This window comes from Nannospalax galili, unplaced genomic scaffold (assembly GCF_000622305.1).
Source record: "Nannospalax galili isolate Female #2095 unplaced genomic scaffold, S.galili_v1.0 scaffold875, whole genome shotgun sequence".
Taxonomy (NCBI): Eukaryota; Metazoa; Chordata; class Mammalia; order Rodentia; family Spalacidae; genus Nannospalax; species Nannospalax galili.
Window position 1 is genome coordinate 3,497,158 of NW_008337059.1, and position 15,250 is coordinate 3,512,407.

At 44.4% G+C, this 15,250-nt stretch overlaps 1 protein-coding gene across 1 annotated transcript in view; it reads left to right on the top strand.

Moving 5' to 3' along the window:
* Positions 1-15,250, top strand: part of Tll2 (tolloid like 2) — a 110,897-nt gene that overhangs the window by 34,414 nt on the left and 61,233 nt on the right. The window contains exon 3 of the mRNA XM_029563008.1: positions 4,811-4,885. Coding sequence (XP_029418868.1) covers positions 4,811-4,885 — 75 coding nt within the window. The remainder of the gene's footprint in view (positions 1-4,810; positions 4,886-15,250) is intronic.

Sequence of the window (15,250 nt, forward strand, 5' to 3'; positions counted from 1 at the left end):
AAACTTGGGGGGGAAGAGGGCAGCTGTAGGAAGAAAGGGCAAAAGGGGGCCCCTTTCAATTTTAAAGGTCCATGGTCAACTTTTTTTTTTTTTTTTTTTTTTTTTTTTGAGGCTACAACAGAATCTCACTATGTAGCCCAGGCTGGTCTAGAACTTAGAATCCTCCTGCCTCTGAAGTTCCCAAATGCTGGGATTATAGGTATGAGCACTTGTTCCTGGCAGCCATGATCGACCTTGATTGCATCTCAGATTACCTAGAAAGCATTTAAAGTTCCCAGGCCCAGGCCATGCCCCAAACCAGCTAAAACAGAGCTTTGCAGGGGTCAAGTGGAGGTAGGGTGGAGGATGAGAGGGGAAGGCATCAATGCTTTTTTTTTTTTTTTAAAGGCCCAGGTCATTCAAAATTGCAATCAATACTGAAAGCCATTGTTCCAAGAGTAGCTACTTTTCTCTTTCTAGACAAACTGGGAAACACAAAATTTCCTACAGTTAAGCTGAGCTAGAAATGATTGCCTTCTCTTTTGAAACACTGTTAGGCTGGCTCAGTCTTTCACTTACTAGTCCATCCATCACTTTTGTAACTGGGTACCTGCTTTGTGCCAGGTGCTGGGTGTTCAGGGTTGGGTAAAAATGTCCTCTCCTTTAGGTTGCTAAAAATCTAAAAACGTAGTCCATGGGGTTCTATTGAGCACAAAGGAGATCCCAGGACCTCATAGTGGGTGATAAGAAAGAGGTAGGGGGCTAAGGGAGCTCAGAGAAGGGCTTGTATTCCAGGAGAAGTAGGAGCATAGGGTGCAGCATCCCACAAACAGTGTGTCTAGGTGGAGACTTGAGTAGAATCTGGCCAGGTGAAGAGGTGGACATGCCCGAGGAACGTGCTTGAGATGAAAATAGTCATGAGAGTACATACTGTAATCTCAGCACTTAGGAGGCAGAAGCAAGAGAATTTTGAGTTCAAGGTCAGCCCAGGCTACATAATAAGGTCCTGTTTCAACAAAAATAAAGGAGGAAAATGAAAACTAGAAATGCAATCTATTCAGCTTGGTATGACTGAGCACCCAGTGGAAGTGGAGGCAAGAGTTGGGGCTTGAGGTGAGGTGGAGGAACCTGGGAGGACTGTGTCACTAAAGGCCTCAGCAGCCATGCACAGAGCATGAATTCATCCTAAGGGGAGTCGGGGGTCATGGGAGGGTTTTCATCAGGCAAGCGGCAAGATTCATCAACTCTGAGTGGATCCCAGGCAGACTTCTGAGGAAAAAGATGACTCCTCCATCTCTTGAGGATAAGGGCAGAAGAGGGATTCCTGCTGTTTGTTGTTATCGAGATAAGGTCTTACATAGCCCAGACTGGCCTTGAACTCCTGATCTCTGCCTCTACCTCCCAAGTGCTAGAATGATAGGCATACACCATCATGCATGGCCAGGATTTGTGCTCTTAACTGCCACAGCTCCAACACTGTTACTAATGTCAGGTGTCCCTTACAGACTTCCCAACAAGGCTTTGGGCCATTTGGAGCTCCTAGTCTTTTCCAGGCACCTCACTTGTTCTTGCTTTGGTGGGGGACAGGTCTGAGGGGACGGTATCTTCCATTATTGCACCTCTGCACCCTCAGGGCAGTCAAGGCACCTCATGCCTCTTGGCACCATATTTCCTGGTCCTTGTGTTATTTATTCGGTCTTTACGAGGCTGGAAGCCTCTAACCCAGACAGGGAAAGTGGTTAGCCTGAAACCATTCTTAGTGTGTGGTCAGCTCCATGGTTAGCACTTAGTTAACACAGATTCTTTCAGTCATTCCCATCTGTTGGCTCTCCCCCAGCTTCAGAGCTTTGCATCTAGTCTAGTTCCCAGCATCAGAGAACCAAGGGAACCAGAGCACCCCCACCCCATCCTCTGCCTGCTGCACAACCCAGTGTCAACTAACCTGGCCTGCTTCTCTCCATTACAACCTCAGTCTCCACTACTTCCTCCAACTCACTTTGAACCAAGGCTGTGTCCAGACACAATTTACAGGTCTTTATTCCCACCCATCCCCACTTCTCTATCCTTTCTGAGGAGCCAAGTAGGACTTGCCAGCCTCCATGCTGGGCTCCCACTGATGGAGAGACTCTCCTTTCCTTTCCTTTCCTTTCCTTTCCTTTCCTTTCCTTTCCTTTCCTTTCCTTTCCTTTCCTTTCCTTTCCTTTCCTTTCCCCTTCCCCCTTCCCTTCCCCTTCCCTTCCTTTCCCCTTTCCTTTCCTTTCCCCTTTCCTCTTTCTTTCTTTCTTTCTTCCTTCCTTCCCTCATTCCTCCCTCCCTCCTCATTCTTCTTCCTATCTCTTTTTTCTTCTTTCCCTCTTTCCTGCCTCCCTCCTCTTCCTCCTCCTTCTCTCCCCACCTCCCCTGCTGGCCTGTAACTCACCATGTAGACCAGGTTGGCCTCAATCTCACAGAGCTCTGCCTGCCTCTGCCTCCCAAGTGCCGGGATTAAAGGCATGCAAACACCATGCTTGACTTCATTTCTTCTTTTTTAAGACAGGGTCTCAGTGTATAGCCTTGGTTGGCTTGGAACTGGCTATGTAGACCAGGCTGGCCTCAAACTCACGAAGGTCCACATGCTTCTGCCTCTTAATGTTTAGATTCTTATTTCAAAGCTCAGCTCCTGTGTGTCCCTCCTGTCCACTGTTAATAACTCCTATCACAAAGCTGGCACGGTTGCATGTGTTCCAAATTCTACATAAGCCAAAGTTTCCCAAACAGCCTGCAAGGCCCCAGATGAGCTGGTCCTGCAGGTCCTGACTGCCACAGGCCTCAGTGCCTACCATTCTCGCCTTGTTCATTCCATTCCAGGCATACCCTGTTCCCAAGCACATTCCCACCCCAGGGCTTTAGCACCTGCAGACTTATGAGTTCGAATGCATTTTCCCAGAGTTCTATACACTTTCTGTGTTCAGATTTCTTCTTTTCTGTCCTAATGAACTGGCACCCCCAAATCCTAGCATCCCCTATTCTCATCAGCCTCCCTGACTGTCTCCATAGTACTTACAACAGCCAATTTAAACACTTCACTTCCTATCTGTTATTGTGTTCTTCCTCCCCTCTGTCAGAATATAATTTCCTGAGGTCAGGGTAGAGCTATTCAGTGTTACCTCCCCAGCAGCAGAAACCGAATCTGGCACGTAGCAGGTGCTGGGTAAATATTTTCTGAATGAACACATGCCTAAACAAACCCATTACCTCATTTGCTCTTCACAACAGCCCATTTGACAGATGAAAGATGCTAACGCCCAGGTTCTCGGCAGCAGTTGCACAGCCTGTGAGGCGGAGGCTGAGCTGGACCCAGAGCCTGGGTAGTCTGCTTCCCTCTGCAGATGGCACATTCCTGTGCAGCAGAACGACTTCATACCATCAGGATTTTTCCTGACCTTTAGCCCAAGAGGAAATGATATTACAACTGGAAGAATACCCGAGGGCCAGGAGCTGGCAGTGCAGGCCCCGGCAGCTGCAAGGAGTGTGTGAGTGCATTCTGAGCTGGCCAGCCCTGCAATGGAACAAGCAGGATGCAATGAGGAACGCCTGTCCGCTGCCTGGTGTGGGGACTTCTTTCTCCACAGGAGGCCAGGGCACCTGTGGCTCCACCTGCCAGGCAGAGTCACAGCAGGGAACCAGGCAGACTGCCACTCGGGAGTGCTCCTGGGGCCATGTGCTGCTTTCAGTGGTGTCCAGGCCCTGGACAAGGCTCTGTGTTGGACAGTATGGTGCCAAATGTGAGCATTCAGCAGTGCATGGCATAGAAAAGCTCATGGAACTCTGCCCAGGAGATGGTGTCCTGAGCCAGGCCACCCTGGGCTGATCAGCATCTATCTCAGCCTTTACTTTTTATAAAATGAGGCTACATTCCACCTACCCCAGAGTGTTCTAGTGGGGGGCCAAAAGGGATATGGAGAAATTGTTTTTCAAGCTTCAAGTTTCTCAGCAAATATAAGAAATATTTTCCTGTTTGTCAATAGGTTGTCCTATGGGGGTTTGATGTGGTTTCACAATCATTGTCTGTTCTGGACACAGATCTGCTCACTGGTAACCCCTCTCAGTCTCCCACTGAAGCCACCAACCCCTCCTGTCAGCTCTGCCTCTACGTACCTCAGGCTGGATTTGGTCTTTGGAGAACCTGCAGCTTTCTTTCTCTGTTTATGCCCAGCTCTGTTTAGAGTATACAAGGGCTGAGGCACGAGCTCTGTCTGGTTCATGGTGGACCGTAATGGTTCCTGGACTTAAACCCAGAATGCAGCCAGGCGGGTTACTACTTATAATTGACATCCTCCTGGTGGAGGTGAATACTAACAGGGTGTGTAGGTAATGATCGCCCGCAAACACATGTGAGCCTCACTGTCCTTGCTGGGTGGTGTCTGTAGAGTCCAGTTTATTAAGGAAACCCAGCAGTTTCCTAAAAGAAATTCTTTGCCATGGAGAAACCAGACTGCCTAGAGAAATCACAGAACTGCAGGGCCCCAATGACAGAACTCATCAAGTATGCTGTACCCCACCTGCTTCTCCTTGATTCAGTCTTCTTGAGGTGGATGAGGAACTGACCTGGGACTCCCCTGACTGGGAATTCCATTCTGAGTGCCCTTAACTAAGGAAGGTAGTAGTCTTCTTAACTTGTGAATGGTGTGTGTGGATATAAAAAAGAGGAGTTTATTGGCCCCATAAACCTTAGTTGACCAAATCCTTACTGATCATGGTGCCTGACTGTCCCCCAGGTGGCCAGGTCTGCTCCTTCATCTTTGATGCTCCTGTGAAGATGTGTCCTTACCGCTCTTTTCTTTTCCTTCAGGTGGGCTTGAGGAGCCATCTGTGAGGTGGTCGAATACTACAGCCTCCAATACCAGCAGCCAGGTGGCTAGAAAGGGTAATGTATACGAGGCTCTGCCAGGGCTTTAAGAACTTTCTTATTTTTTCTGGTTGTGGCAAAGTGCAGGTAACCTTTTAGCCATTTGGTGTACCATGTAGTGGTGTCAGGTACACTAACCATGTGGTGTACCATCCCCATCTAGTTCCAGACCTTTATCATCACTTCCAAAGGAGACCTATGCCCATCTGTTAGTACCACTGTGCCCCTCCCTGGGCCCTGGCTTTGGGTGTCTGTCTCTTCTGGAACCTGCTGTGTCAGCAGCTGAGCTGGACAGGCTCATGGCCAGCGGTAGGCATGGGGTAGTACTTCCTTCGCTGAAGTGGGGCTGGGTTGCTGCCAGAGGAGAGGATGGAAGGAGCAGAGAAAAAGATGAAAGGGCTATGTTTGTTGCCTGGGGACTGCTCGGAAACTCTGCCCCCTGGGTTATAGTTTTATGTCTGGTGCTTGACTTGTGCATTAAAGGTCTAAAAAGAGAAAGGACAAGACTTGGGGAACTAGATGTCTCTGAGAAGGAGAGACAAGGAAGGACAGGAGCTCTGTGGTGGGGCTGGGAGATGATATAGACTAGAGACCCTGGATGCCCAGGTATGGGCTTGGGAAATGGCTGACTGCTTGTGGGCAGTCCAAAGCCTGCCCAGAAATACCCTCATGGACTCTATGTGTGAAGGCTCAGAGGCCCAAGGTCTACCCATCTTAAGAGCTTCTACCTGACAATCCCTAGAAACATCTCACTTTCAGAGTAGCTTTTCCTGTTCAGAGGAAAAGGAATAATCTGTATTTTAACTACAAAGCAAAGGAATAATCTGTATTTTGGTTGTTTTTGGAGTCAGGATCTCTGTGTAGCCTCAATTGGCCTGGAACTTGCTATGTAGACCAGGCTGGCCTCCATCTCACAGAGACCTGCTTGTCTGTGCCTCCAGAGTGCTGAGATTAAAGGAGTGTTCCACCACACCCACCCCCACATTTTCTTTGCATGTACTTGTGTTGGCCTACACACCCATGAGGAGCTGTATATATCCAAGCATGAATATCAACAAATGTATAGACACAGGGTTTGTCGTTGTTTCCTACACATTTTAATGCATTATGCTTTTGTCATTAGTGCCTTGTGGAAAACCCTCCAAGTCACTTGTGATTAATTTGTTCCTTTGAGTAGCTGCAAAACATCCCAATTTGGATGCAGTTTATTTAGTTGTTCCCTTATCAGTTAGTGGTCACTCCACTTCCAGCTCTTGCTGTGAATCATACCTGCAAGAAACATCCCTGAACATACGCCCTCATATACTTCCCATGTTTTGATTGATATCACAAGATTTTATGTCTACAGGGGTAACAATTCATGTTTCCATAGCAACTTACAAGGGTTGCCCCTTTCCCCAGAGCTTTTCTAGAACCAGGTATTATCAGTGGTTTTGAGCAGTAAACGATAGCTTATTATTTCTTAGCTTGTATTTTTCTGACTTCTGGCAGCTTTGGGCATCTTTTCCTTCATCCAGTGATCTGAGTGTGCACGCTGGGGACTCACCTCTTTGTATTCTTTGCTCATTTTCCTACTGGGTTACCGGTCTGATTTGTGTCTTATCAGAGAACAGTTTCTTGCTCTTCTTCCCATCAACCCACCTGAAGAGCCTGCTTTTGTTTTCAGCTGCACAACGTGTTGCTGGAACCATGTGCAAAGGGCCCCTTTAGAATCTGTACCCTTTGGCCTGAGGCCGTAGCTCAGTTGATATAGTGCCTAACATGCTTAAGGCCCTGGGTTTGATCTTCAGCACCACATAAACAGGGTGTGGTGGTGCACAGGTGTAATCTCAGCACTTGGGAGGTGGAGTCAGGAGAATCAGAAGTTCAAGGTCATTTGCAGCTACATAGCGAGTTTGAGGCTAGCTTGAGCTACATGAGACCCTGTCTCAAACAAACAGACCAATGAAAATCTGTATATTTTTTTTCTGCTTTGCCTATTTTGCTTCCATATTTCAGGCTTGTCAGGTCTCAGGTAAACTCCGTGCACTTCATTCAGCCACAGTTGAGCCGTACGTGGTGGTAAAGATAGAGCACAGGGTGTGGGATGCAGCCAGAGAGGGTTGTCCCTGCACTGCAATGACATATGTGTCACACTGCATTTTCTCCTCCTGATTTATGTGATTTATTGTTGTATGAAAACTTGACTTCAAATGGTGATTTGTCATCTTTCATGGCTCTGTGGACTGACTGGGCTGAGCGAGGTGGCTTTCCCTCTGATGTTAGCTGGGGTCACTCACTTGACTGCTAGCAGCTGGCCTGGGCTGGACAGTCCACAGTGGTTTCTCACCCCTCTCTCCTTCAGTGATCTGAGCCTACAGCATGGTAGCTGGCTTCTCAGAGGGGGGAAGCATGAGAGACTGCTCCATTTAAGGCCTGGACAGGAACCCTAACAATATTACTTCTGCCTCATTTAACATGGGTCCCAAGCTCAAGTTCAAAGAGTGGGGAGGGTGTCACTGAATGTGAGCACTGGCTGAACTTGTAGACATCGGGGACTTGCGGGCCATTATATCTGGAGACTAGAGTTATGTCTCATGTAACTGCAATGGATATTATCAGGGTTTTGATGTTTACTGGCTTAAGGACTGTAAAATTACTAAATAAACTGGGATTGTCAGAAACATTTGGGTGTGAATCTTAGCTCCACCTTTTAGTAACTGTGACTTTAGGAGGCTTGGAGAAATTTAGAAATAGTATTTATGTAAAGTGCATAGCCAAGAATTTCAAATGTTAAATGTGCTTAACAAACACAGCTCAGCTTTCCCTTTTTTATTTTGTTTTGTTTTTGAGGCAGGGTCTCATTGTGTATTCCAGGATGACCTTGACCTCAAGATCCTCCTTCCTTAGCCTCCCCAAGTGCTGGGATTACAGGTATGCACCACCCTCCCAGCTTTCTTCCACTTCTTTCTCTACCTTCCCTGAAGCACTCAGAGTGCATCATCTACCTCTAGACTCAGATTCCACAGCTGTTCCACAGCTGCACAGAGGACAGGAAGGGCTTGTGGCAGCCCTTTAAAATTCTGCCTCTAGTTGGGTTGCATATGGCATGATCAGCACTGCAGCAAGAGATGTTGGGCTTTTTAAAAAAAATACTTTATTATTTTTATTTTGTGTGTACAAGTGTATTGCCTACATGTATGTGAGCGCACCCATGTCCTGCAATGCCACGGAGATCAGAAGAGGGCTTTGGGTTCCCCTGGAACTGGAGTTAAGGATGGGTTGTAGCTGCCATGTGGGTGCTGGGAATCGAACCCAGGTCCTCTGCAAGAGCAGTCAGTGCTCTTAAGCGCTGAGCCATCTCGCCAGCCCCAAGATATTGGGCTTTTAAAGGACTATGAAAATAATGCTCTCCCATCTTCTCCCTACTGTTTGTACACACACACACCTCTGAAGCCAGCTAGATCCACAGTGCTGCCCCTCAAATGACCCTGGCTGGTCTGAAGAGGTTAATGAATACCAAGTCTAGGTCAGTCCTCCTCACTGCATCACAGCAGCAAACAAGCAGGCCTTTAATCCAGGGGAGGATGGAGACCTCAAAAGTGAAGCAAGGATAGGCTGTTCAAGCCTGTCCCTCCATCCTTCCCTTCCCAGCCCTCTAGGGCACTGCTGGACACCAGCCTGAGACACCTCTTCTTTTTCTTTGAATTAGAGATAAGTAATGCCAACTTCAGATTCCTCTTTTAATTGCAGACTGCCTGTTTTCTACAACCCCAGGACAAGACTGCCCAAGCAGGAGAAGGGATTTGGGGGCAGCTCCTGGATGGTTGGTTTTAGCAGAGATTATTTCCTGGCACTTTGTGGCTCCCTTCAGCCCCGATGGTGGAGATTTGTGCCTGCAGCTTTTGGGACGGCTGAATTGCTAGGCCATCACGCAACACTCCTGAGAAGAGCCTTCCTCAGAGCAGCCCTTTTTATGGGAGCTGGGAGCTCAGCATGCACTTGGGGCTATAATGGGATTAATGAAAGGGGGTGTGTACCTGCTATGAGCCTGGAGCTGGGATTATCTGCATAGAGCCCAATTTCTAGAACCGTATTCTTTTTTTTTTTTTGTCTTTTTGAGGCAGGCTCTCCTTGTAGCCCCAGCTGTCCTAGAACTCGCTATGTAGACCAGGCTGGCCTTGAACTCATAAAGATCCACCTGCCTCTGCCTCCCAAGTGCTGGGATTAAAAGCGTGCAGCACCATGCCCGGCTTAGAACCATATTCTTAAAAGTGCATGGTCCTTTCCCTTTCAGAAACAAACTTTAAGGCCATTGTGCTGAAACACAGAAGAATGGGAGCTGGTTGTACCCAGGAATACAGATCCCACAGATGGGTGCAAAATGAAGTTTCATGCCTGAACATCAGTGTTTCAGTGTGTAACTACAGAGCCTACCCAGCTTCAGGCCCTCTTTTAACCTGTCTCAACTGCAGATGATTCCTGCAGCTCTTGCAGAGCCCTTCCTCACTGCCAGTGTTTGACAGCCACTACCTGGTTCTATGCTCACTCCACCACCATGTTGCAGGAAAATGTGCTCAGAGGGGGAATGGCTTGTGCAGAGCCACACAGAGTAAATGGCAGCATTTATCTTGAGCTAAAGCCTCCTGCCCCTAAAGCTCTTCATCTTAACCTTTGGGCTATATCAGTGGTTCCCAAACTCTACTGAGCTTTGCCTCAATGGAGAGCTTTAAAAACCGCAGATGTTTGGACTACTCTGCAGGAGAGCTGAACCAGTTTCTGGGTGAGGGCAGATGGCTGCATTTTTTAAACAGCTCCCCTAGGGAGCTAAGGTGCACCCAGGTTTTAGAGCCTTTGTGTAGGGTAATTCACAGCTCCCTTTTCACTAAGGGGCTGCTCTTGAATCTTTCAAGATTGTGGATGGCAAGATGCAACTCTGCCCATTGCCTGTGGGGTGAGGGTTTTGCAGATGGCTGGACAATTAGGATGTTTACTTGTGGTGTATGAGTGACCACTTGCCTAGTGTAAAAAAATGCAGCTCTTTGCTTGAAAAGGCCAGGTCAGGCCTGGCTCTGTCTATGGCATGGCTGTGCCTTCAGCTGCAAATGAAATATTGAATGGCAATGTCTACCTCACTCTTTCAGAGAGGACAGGGAATGTAAATGGCCTCTATCTCCCACCCCACTCCACCCCCAGCGTGTTAAATCCTTTCAGACGACCCTGAGCTCCTCTTCAAATGCAGAACTCTTGGCCATAATAAATAATTACATCCTTCTATTTGGACTCTGGTTCCAGATAGTAGTAATCCAAGAAAATCCAATAATGACAGTTGCGTTAAGATCCTTCTTCCAGGCTAAGCAGAACATCTGTTTAGACATATTTTTAATCGGCAAATGCTTCCTGTGTTGAGTCCTCGGCAAATTAAATTTCTCACTGGACCGAAGGGGAAGCTGTCATTCAATAAGCCATCTCTGGAAATTACACCCGAGTCTCTTTCCAGGTGCACTTAAGATTTTCCCATGCTGACTTGGCCACATAAATCTGGCCCTGCTAATGGTAGGTCACATGTATATATAGCACAGCTTGTCCAGGCAACATGGGATGTCTCTATGTTATTCCCTCCAATAGAGAAAGGAGAATTGGCAGCAGAGGAAAATTAAGAGACTTGTTGAAAACCATATGGGAAATGAATAACAAACTTCCACTTGCTACACTGCTGCCTGTGATTACTTAAGACTTGATGATACTCAGGATGTGACCATTAAGGACTTTGAGGCTGCCAACCTTTTGGGGAGGTTTCCGCTGCAGAATTGTTTGGACTATTGGGCTGTTTATTTTTAGACTAGCTTGTCCATTTTTTAATTCATTCACTCCAAATTTAAAAACATTGAATGATGCCACCCCCCAGGCACTGTGCAGGGATTGGATTGCCAGCTAGAGTGCTTGCCCTCATGGAGCTTCCAGTATACTGGAACATTTGAAATCTTGAAGCAGCTGATACAAGAATTGGATAGCAAAATAGAATATGCAGAGAACCTGGGAAGATCATGGAAACGGGTGAATGGGAGTGCAATGGCTGGGATGGAAGATGGGCCTGCTGTAGCCAGACCTTTCCATTTTTAAAGAACTACAAATCAGGGGTAGTGCCATATGCCTGTAATCCCAGCACTCTGGAGACAGAGGCAGAGGCAGGAGATTGCCACAAGTTCAAGGCCAGCTTGGGCTACAGAGAGATCCTGTCTTGAAAAACCGGAAAAAGGGGGGAGGGGGGAAGTATCGTTATGTGAAATCTCTTGATTTTTCAAAAGTTGGCTTCCAAAGTGAGATTTTTTTTTTTAAACACAGTATGGGCCAAACGTGTCCAGGCCAAACAAAACACATCTGTGGGTTGGGCTGATCCCAAGCCTGCAAGTGTATGACTTCTGTTCTAGAAATTTGAGCAGTAAAACAGTTTCAGGTTTAAAATGTATTTTATACCAACTTTCTGGGTCTGGAAGCAGGACCAATGAACTTTCGGGATCCCTTATACAAGCATATAAGTGTTGGGACAAAATCACCTTTTACCCACCCCAAATTACAAGTACTAAATTAAGTTCAAAGGAAAGAATGGTAAATGCACTGAAGAGAATAGAGAATGCAGACTCCAGAACTCAGCCTCAGATGGTGGAGAGACTGTGCAGGGGCAGTGAAACTGGACTAGGACTCAGGTCAGGGCTGGTTTTCTATGTCCATGTAATGCCCACATAGGTTCAAGAGATGTGCCCTTTATCTCACGTCAGGCAGGTATAGCAACTGAAGGCCGCATGAAATAGATAGAAGTCCCCAAAGGGCCCTGAAGACTGGCATGAGATCCTGCTGCCTGTCATCATCTCTAACTGGGGGCAAAAATATCTTTTATGAGAGACTCAGTCCTAAAGCATATTCTACACACAGTATGACTTCTCAGACTTCCTGTATATGAACCCTAAATTGAGAAATTGGTGTAAAAATTGACCAGAGACCCATAGAATCCCAAGAGCCCTGAAAAAATGCAAAACAAGCCCACACCCAGGATCCAAGGCATATGGCAATCCTAGAAGAAAGATGACTGGACTAGAAATGATCTAAACACACTACAAACACAGGAAGTTAATCAATGAAGGAAAAATCAGCAGACAACAAATTAGAGAATGCATTCAAAGACTATGACAATCTGAAGGAATTTTAATAACTATGACTAAAATGAGTAACAAGCCAAAGGAAGAATTTAAAAGAGTGGGTAAAAAAAAAAAAAAAAAAAAGACAATGTGAAAAAAGGTGTGTCAGAAGATGCATGGAATATATCTTCAATAAATGATAGTTACATCCGTTGAAACCAGCATCAGATAAATGGTACGGTAAACATAACTGAAGAGAGAAAAGTAGAACATAGATCTGAAGAAACCATGCAAATTTAAGCACTCAGAAAAAGGTACAAAATGTGGAAAGAAAAAAAAAACAGTGTAAAAAGATGGAAATTTAAATGATCACGTTCAGTGGCTAATCAACAGGAATTTTAGAAACTAAGAAAAAACCCATTTGGAGACTGGGAAGACACCAAATAAAACTAAAAGATGAGCTAGAATTTCCCAGAATTGGAAGAAGACATAAAATGTCAAGGATGATACTGTGCTAATGATGGAGAGATGCTCAGCAGTTAAAAGCACTGGCTGCTCTTGCAAACCTGGGTTTGGTTCCCAGCACCCACGCAGCAGCTAACAGCCATCTGTAACTCCAGTTCCAGGGAATCTGATGCCCTCTTCTGGCCTCTTCAGGCATTGCACATATGCTTTGCACTTACATACTTGTAGACAAAAGACACATAATAAAAATAAATAAATACATTCAGAATGATACTGTGCTCTGAAGAGAAAGTAAAATAAAAACACACATAGACAGTATAATGATGGCAAGTAATACTGAAGACAGTGCAACAGCAGAAAAACAGGACCGAAGATGAGACACGGGGAGCGAAGAAATGAGCCTGACACTAAGAAGACACTTCTCCCTGGTAATGGTGAAAGTCACAAGCATTGAGTCACTGTCTTTGAAGTGCTAACAGAATGTACCTATCAACTTAGAGTTCTAAGTAGTCCCAGCTGAGCTTTCTTTGAAGAATGGGATGAAAGATATATGCAGATAAAGACTGAGAAGGTTTATTATCTTCATGAAAGAATATTAAGAGACACAATTCCTGGCAGGAGAAGTAGGATGAAAATGGTTAGTAATGAATAAGGAAATGGGTAAATTTGAAGGTAGATTAGTCTATCTTGCAAACATAAACACTACTGCTAATAGAGACTAATTGGGAATTTAAAAGAAAGTAAATAGCAACGTGAAAAATTAGAGTTTGAGATTGGTTTTAAGAGTCTTATTTCTCGGAGCTGGAGAGATGGCTCAGCAGTTAAGAGCACTGATTACTCTTGGAGAGGACCCAGGTTTGGTTCCCAGCACCCACATGGCAGCTAACAACCATCCTAACTCCAGTTCCAGGGGATCTGACACCCTCTTCTGACCTCTGCTGGCACTGCATAACAGGAGTACACTTACACACATGCAGGCAATACAATCACATATAAGACTCTTAAAAGAGTATTATTTCTCAGAGTGAGACTGGGGACTCTGATTTCTTCAACTCTATCTTCTAGTTCACTAATTCTTTAGTCATTAATTAATTTATTTAGCCACTAATTATTCATGTATTAATGTTAAAAATGAAAGCCAATGTTAATGAATAAAAAAGAGAGTAAGCTAAATGAAAAGTAAGTACAGAAAAATTTCTTCATCCAATGAAAAACAAGAAAAACATTGAAACAAAAAGGACAAAAAAGAAAAAAGGAAGGAAAAAGTTTGATGTATCAGTTATGAAATAACTAAGAGTCTCGGATTGAAAATATGTAGATCCTTTCTATTTAGATTCGCCTGAAATCTTATCGAACTTACACACAGAAATCATCAATAAAATATGAATAACTCAAGTCCTATAGTGTATAAAAAATTATACACCATAAGCAAGTGAGATTTATTCCAGAATATGCAAGGCTTGTCTGAATGTCTATGGACATATATGTATATATCTCATTATATCAGTAAGCTAAAAGAGAAAAATCCTGCAATAACATCAATTGATACAGAAAAAAATAGTTAATAAAATCTAATCTTTGTTCAGAGTAAAGATTCAGCACATTAGGAATGGAGAGGAATTATCTTAACTCAATACAGGCTATGTAGAGAGGGCTTTCAGTGTATGTCATACTTAATGACAAAAGACTGAATATTTCCCCTCTGAGATCAAGAAGACAAAAGTGTCTCCTTTCACACATTATTCAACAGTGTTCCCTGTAAGAAAAACAAAGTTGTATTAAATTAGGAAGAAGTGAAGTTTTGCCCCTGTTTGCAAATGACGGGCTTGTCTATGTAAACAATCCCAAAGAAACTACAAAACAAAACACTCCTGGAACAAAAATTAGTTTTGTAAGATAGCAGTACACAGCTACACACCAAAATGCTCATAATTCTATATCCCACAAATGAGCATGCAAAAATGAAAATTTAAAACACCGTATGACTTCAGACACTCCAAAGAGCACAAAATCCTTAGATATACATTTTTAAAATACACACAGGATTTGTAGGATAAAAATTAACAATACTGATAGAAAACCTCAAGGGAGACCTCTGTAAATAGAGATATGTATTACGTTTGTGGATTGGAAAACTCAGTGTAGTGTTGCTGCCAGTTTTCTCTAAGTGGATCCATAGGTTTAATGCAATCCCTATAAATATTCTAGCCTTTTTGGACTTTTGTAGAAATAGAATTATTCTAAAATGTTTGTGGCAAAATTCATAAATTTACATGGCAATATCACTAAGACAACAAAGAGTAGGCTGAAGTGCAAGTAATCTCCTTGCCCCAGATTAAGGCCTACTATATCACTACATTAATTAAGACACAGAGATTGCTGCTGCTGAGCATAAAACCCAGAAATAGACCCATTTACTCTATGACCCAGTAATTCAGTCTTGGGTATCTAACCAGAGAAATGAAAGCTTAGCTACACACAAAAACCTGTAATAGAATGAAATAATAAATAGCAGCTTTGTCTGAATAGCAGGAACCAACCCAGGGGACATGTAAGATCCAAACTGCAACATGATGCCATCATAAAAATGAAAAGAAAACCTACAGAATGGGAGAGAATATTTGGAAGTCATGTATTTGATAAAGGCCTAGGATCTATAACATATAAAGAATAATTGTAACTCAATAAGAAAATAAAGACAAGGAGTGGGCAAAGGATTTGAAGAAATCTTTCTCTAAAGAAGATATCCAAATGATCAATAAGCACATAATGAAATGTTAGCATCATTAGTCATTAGGGAAAT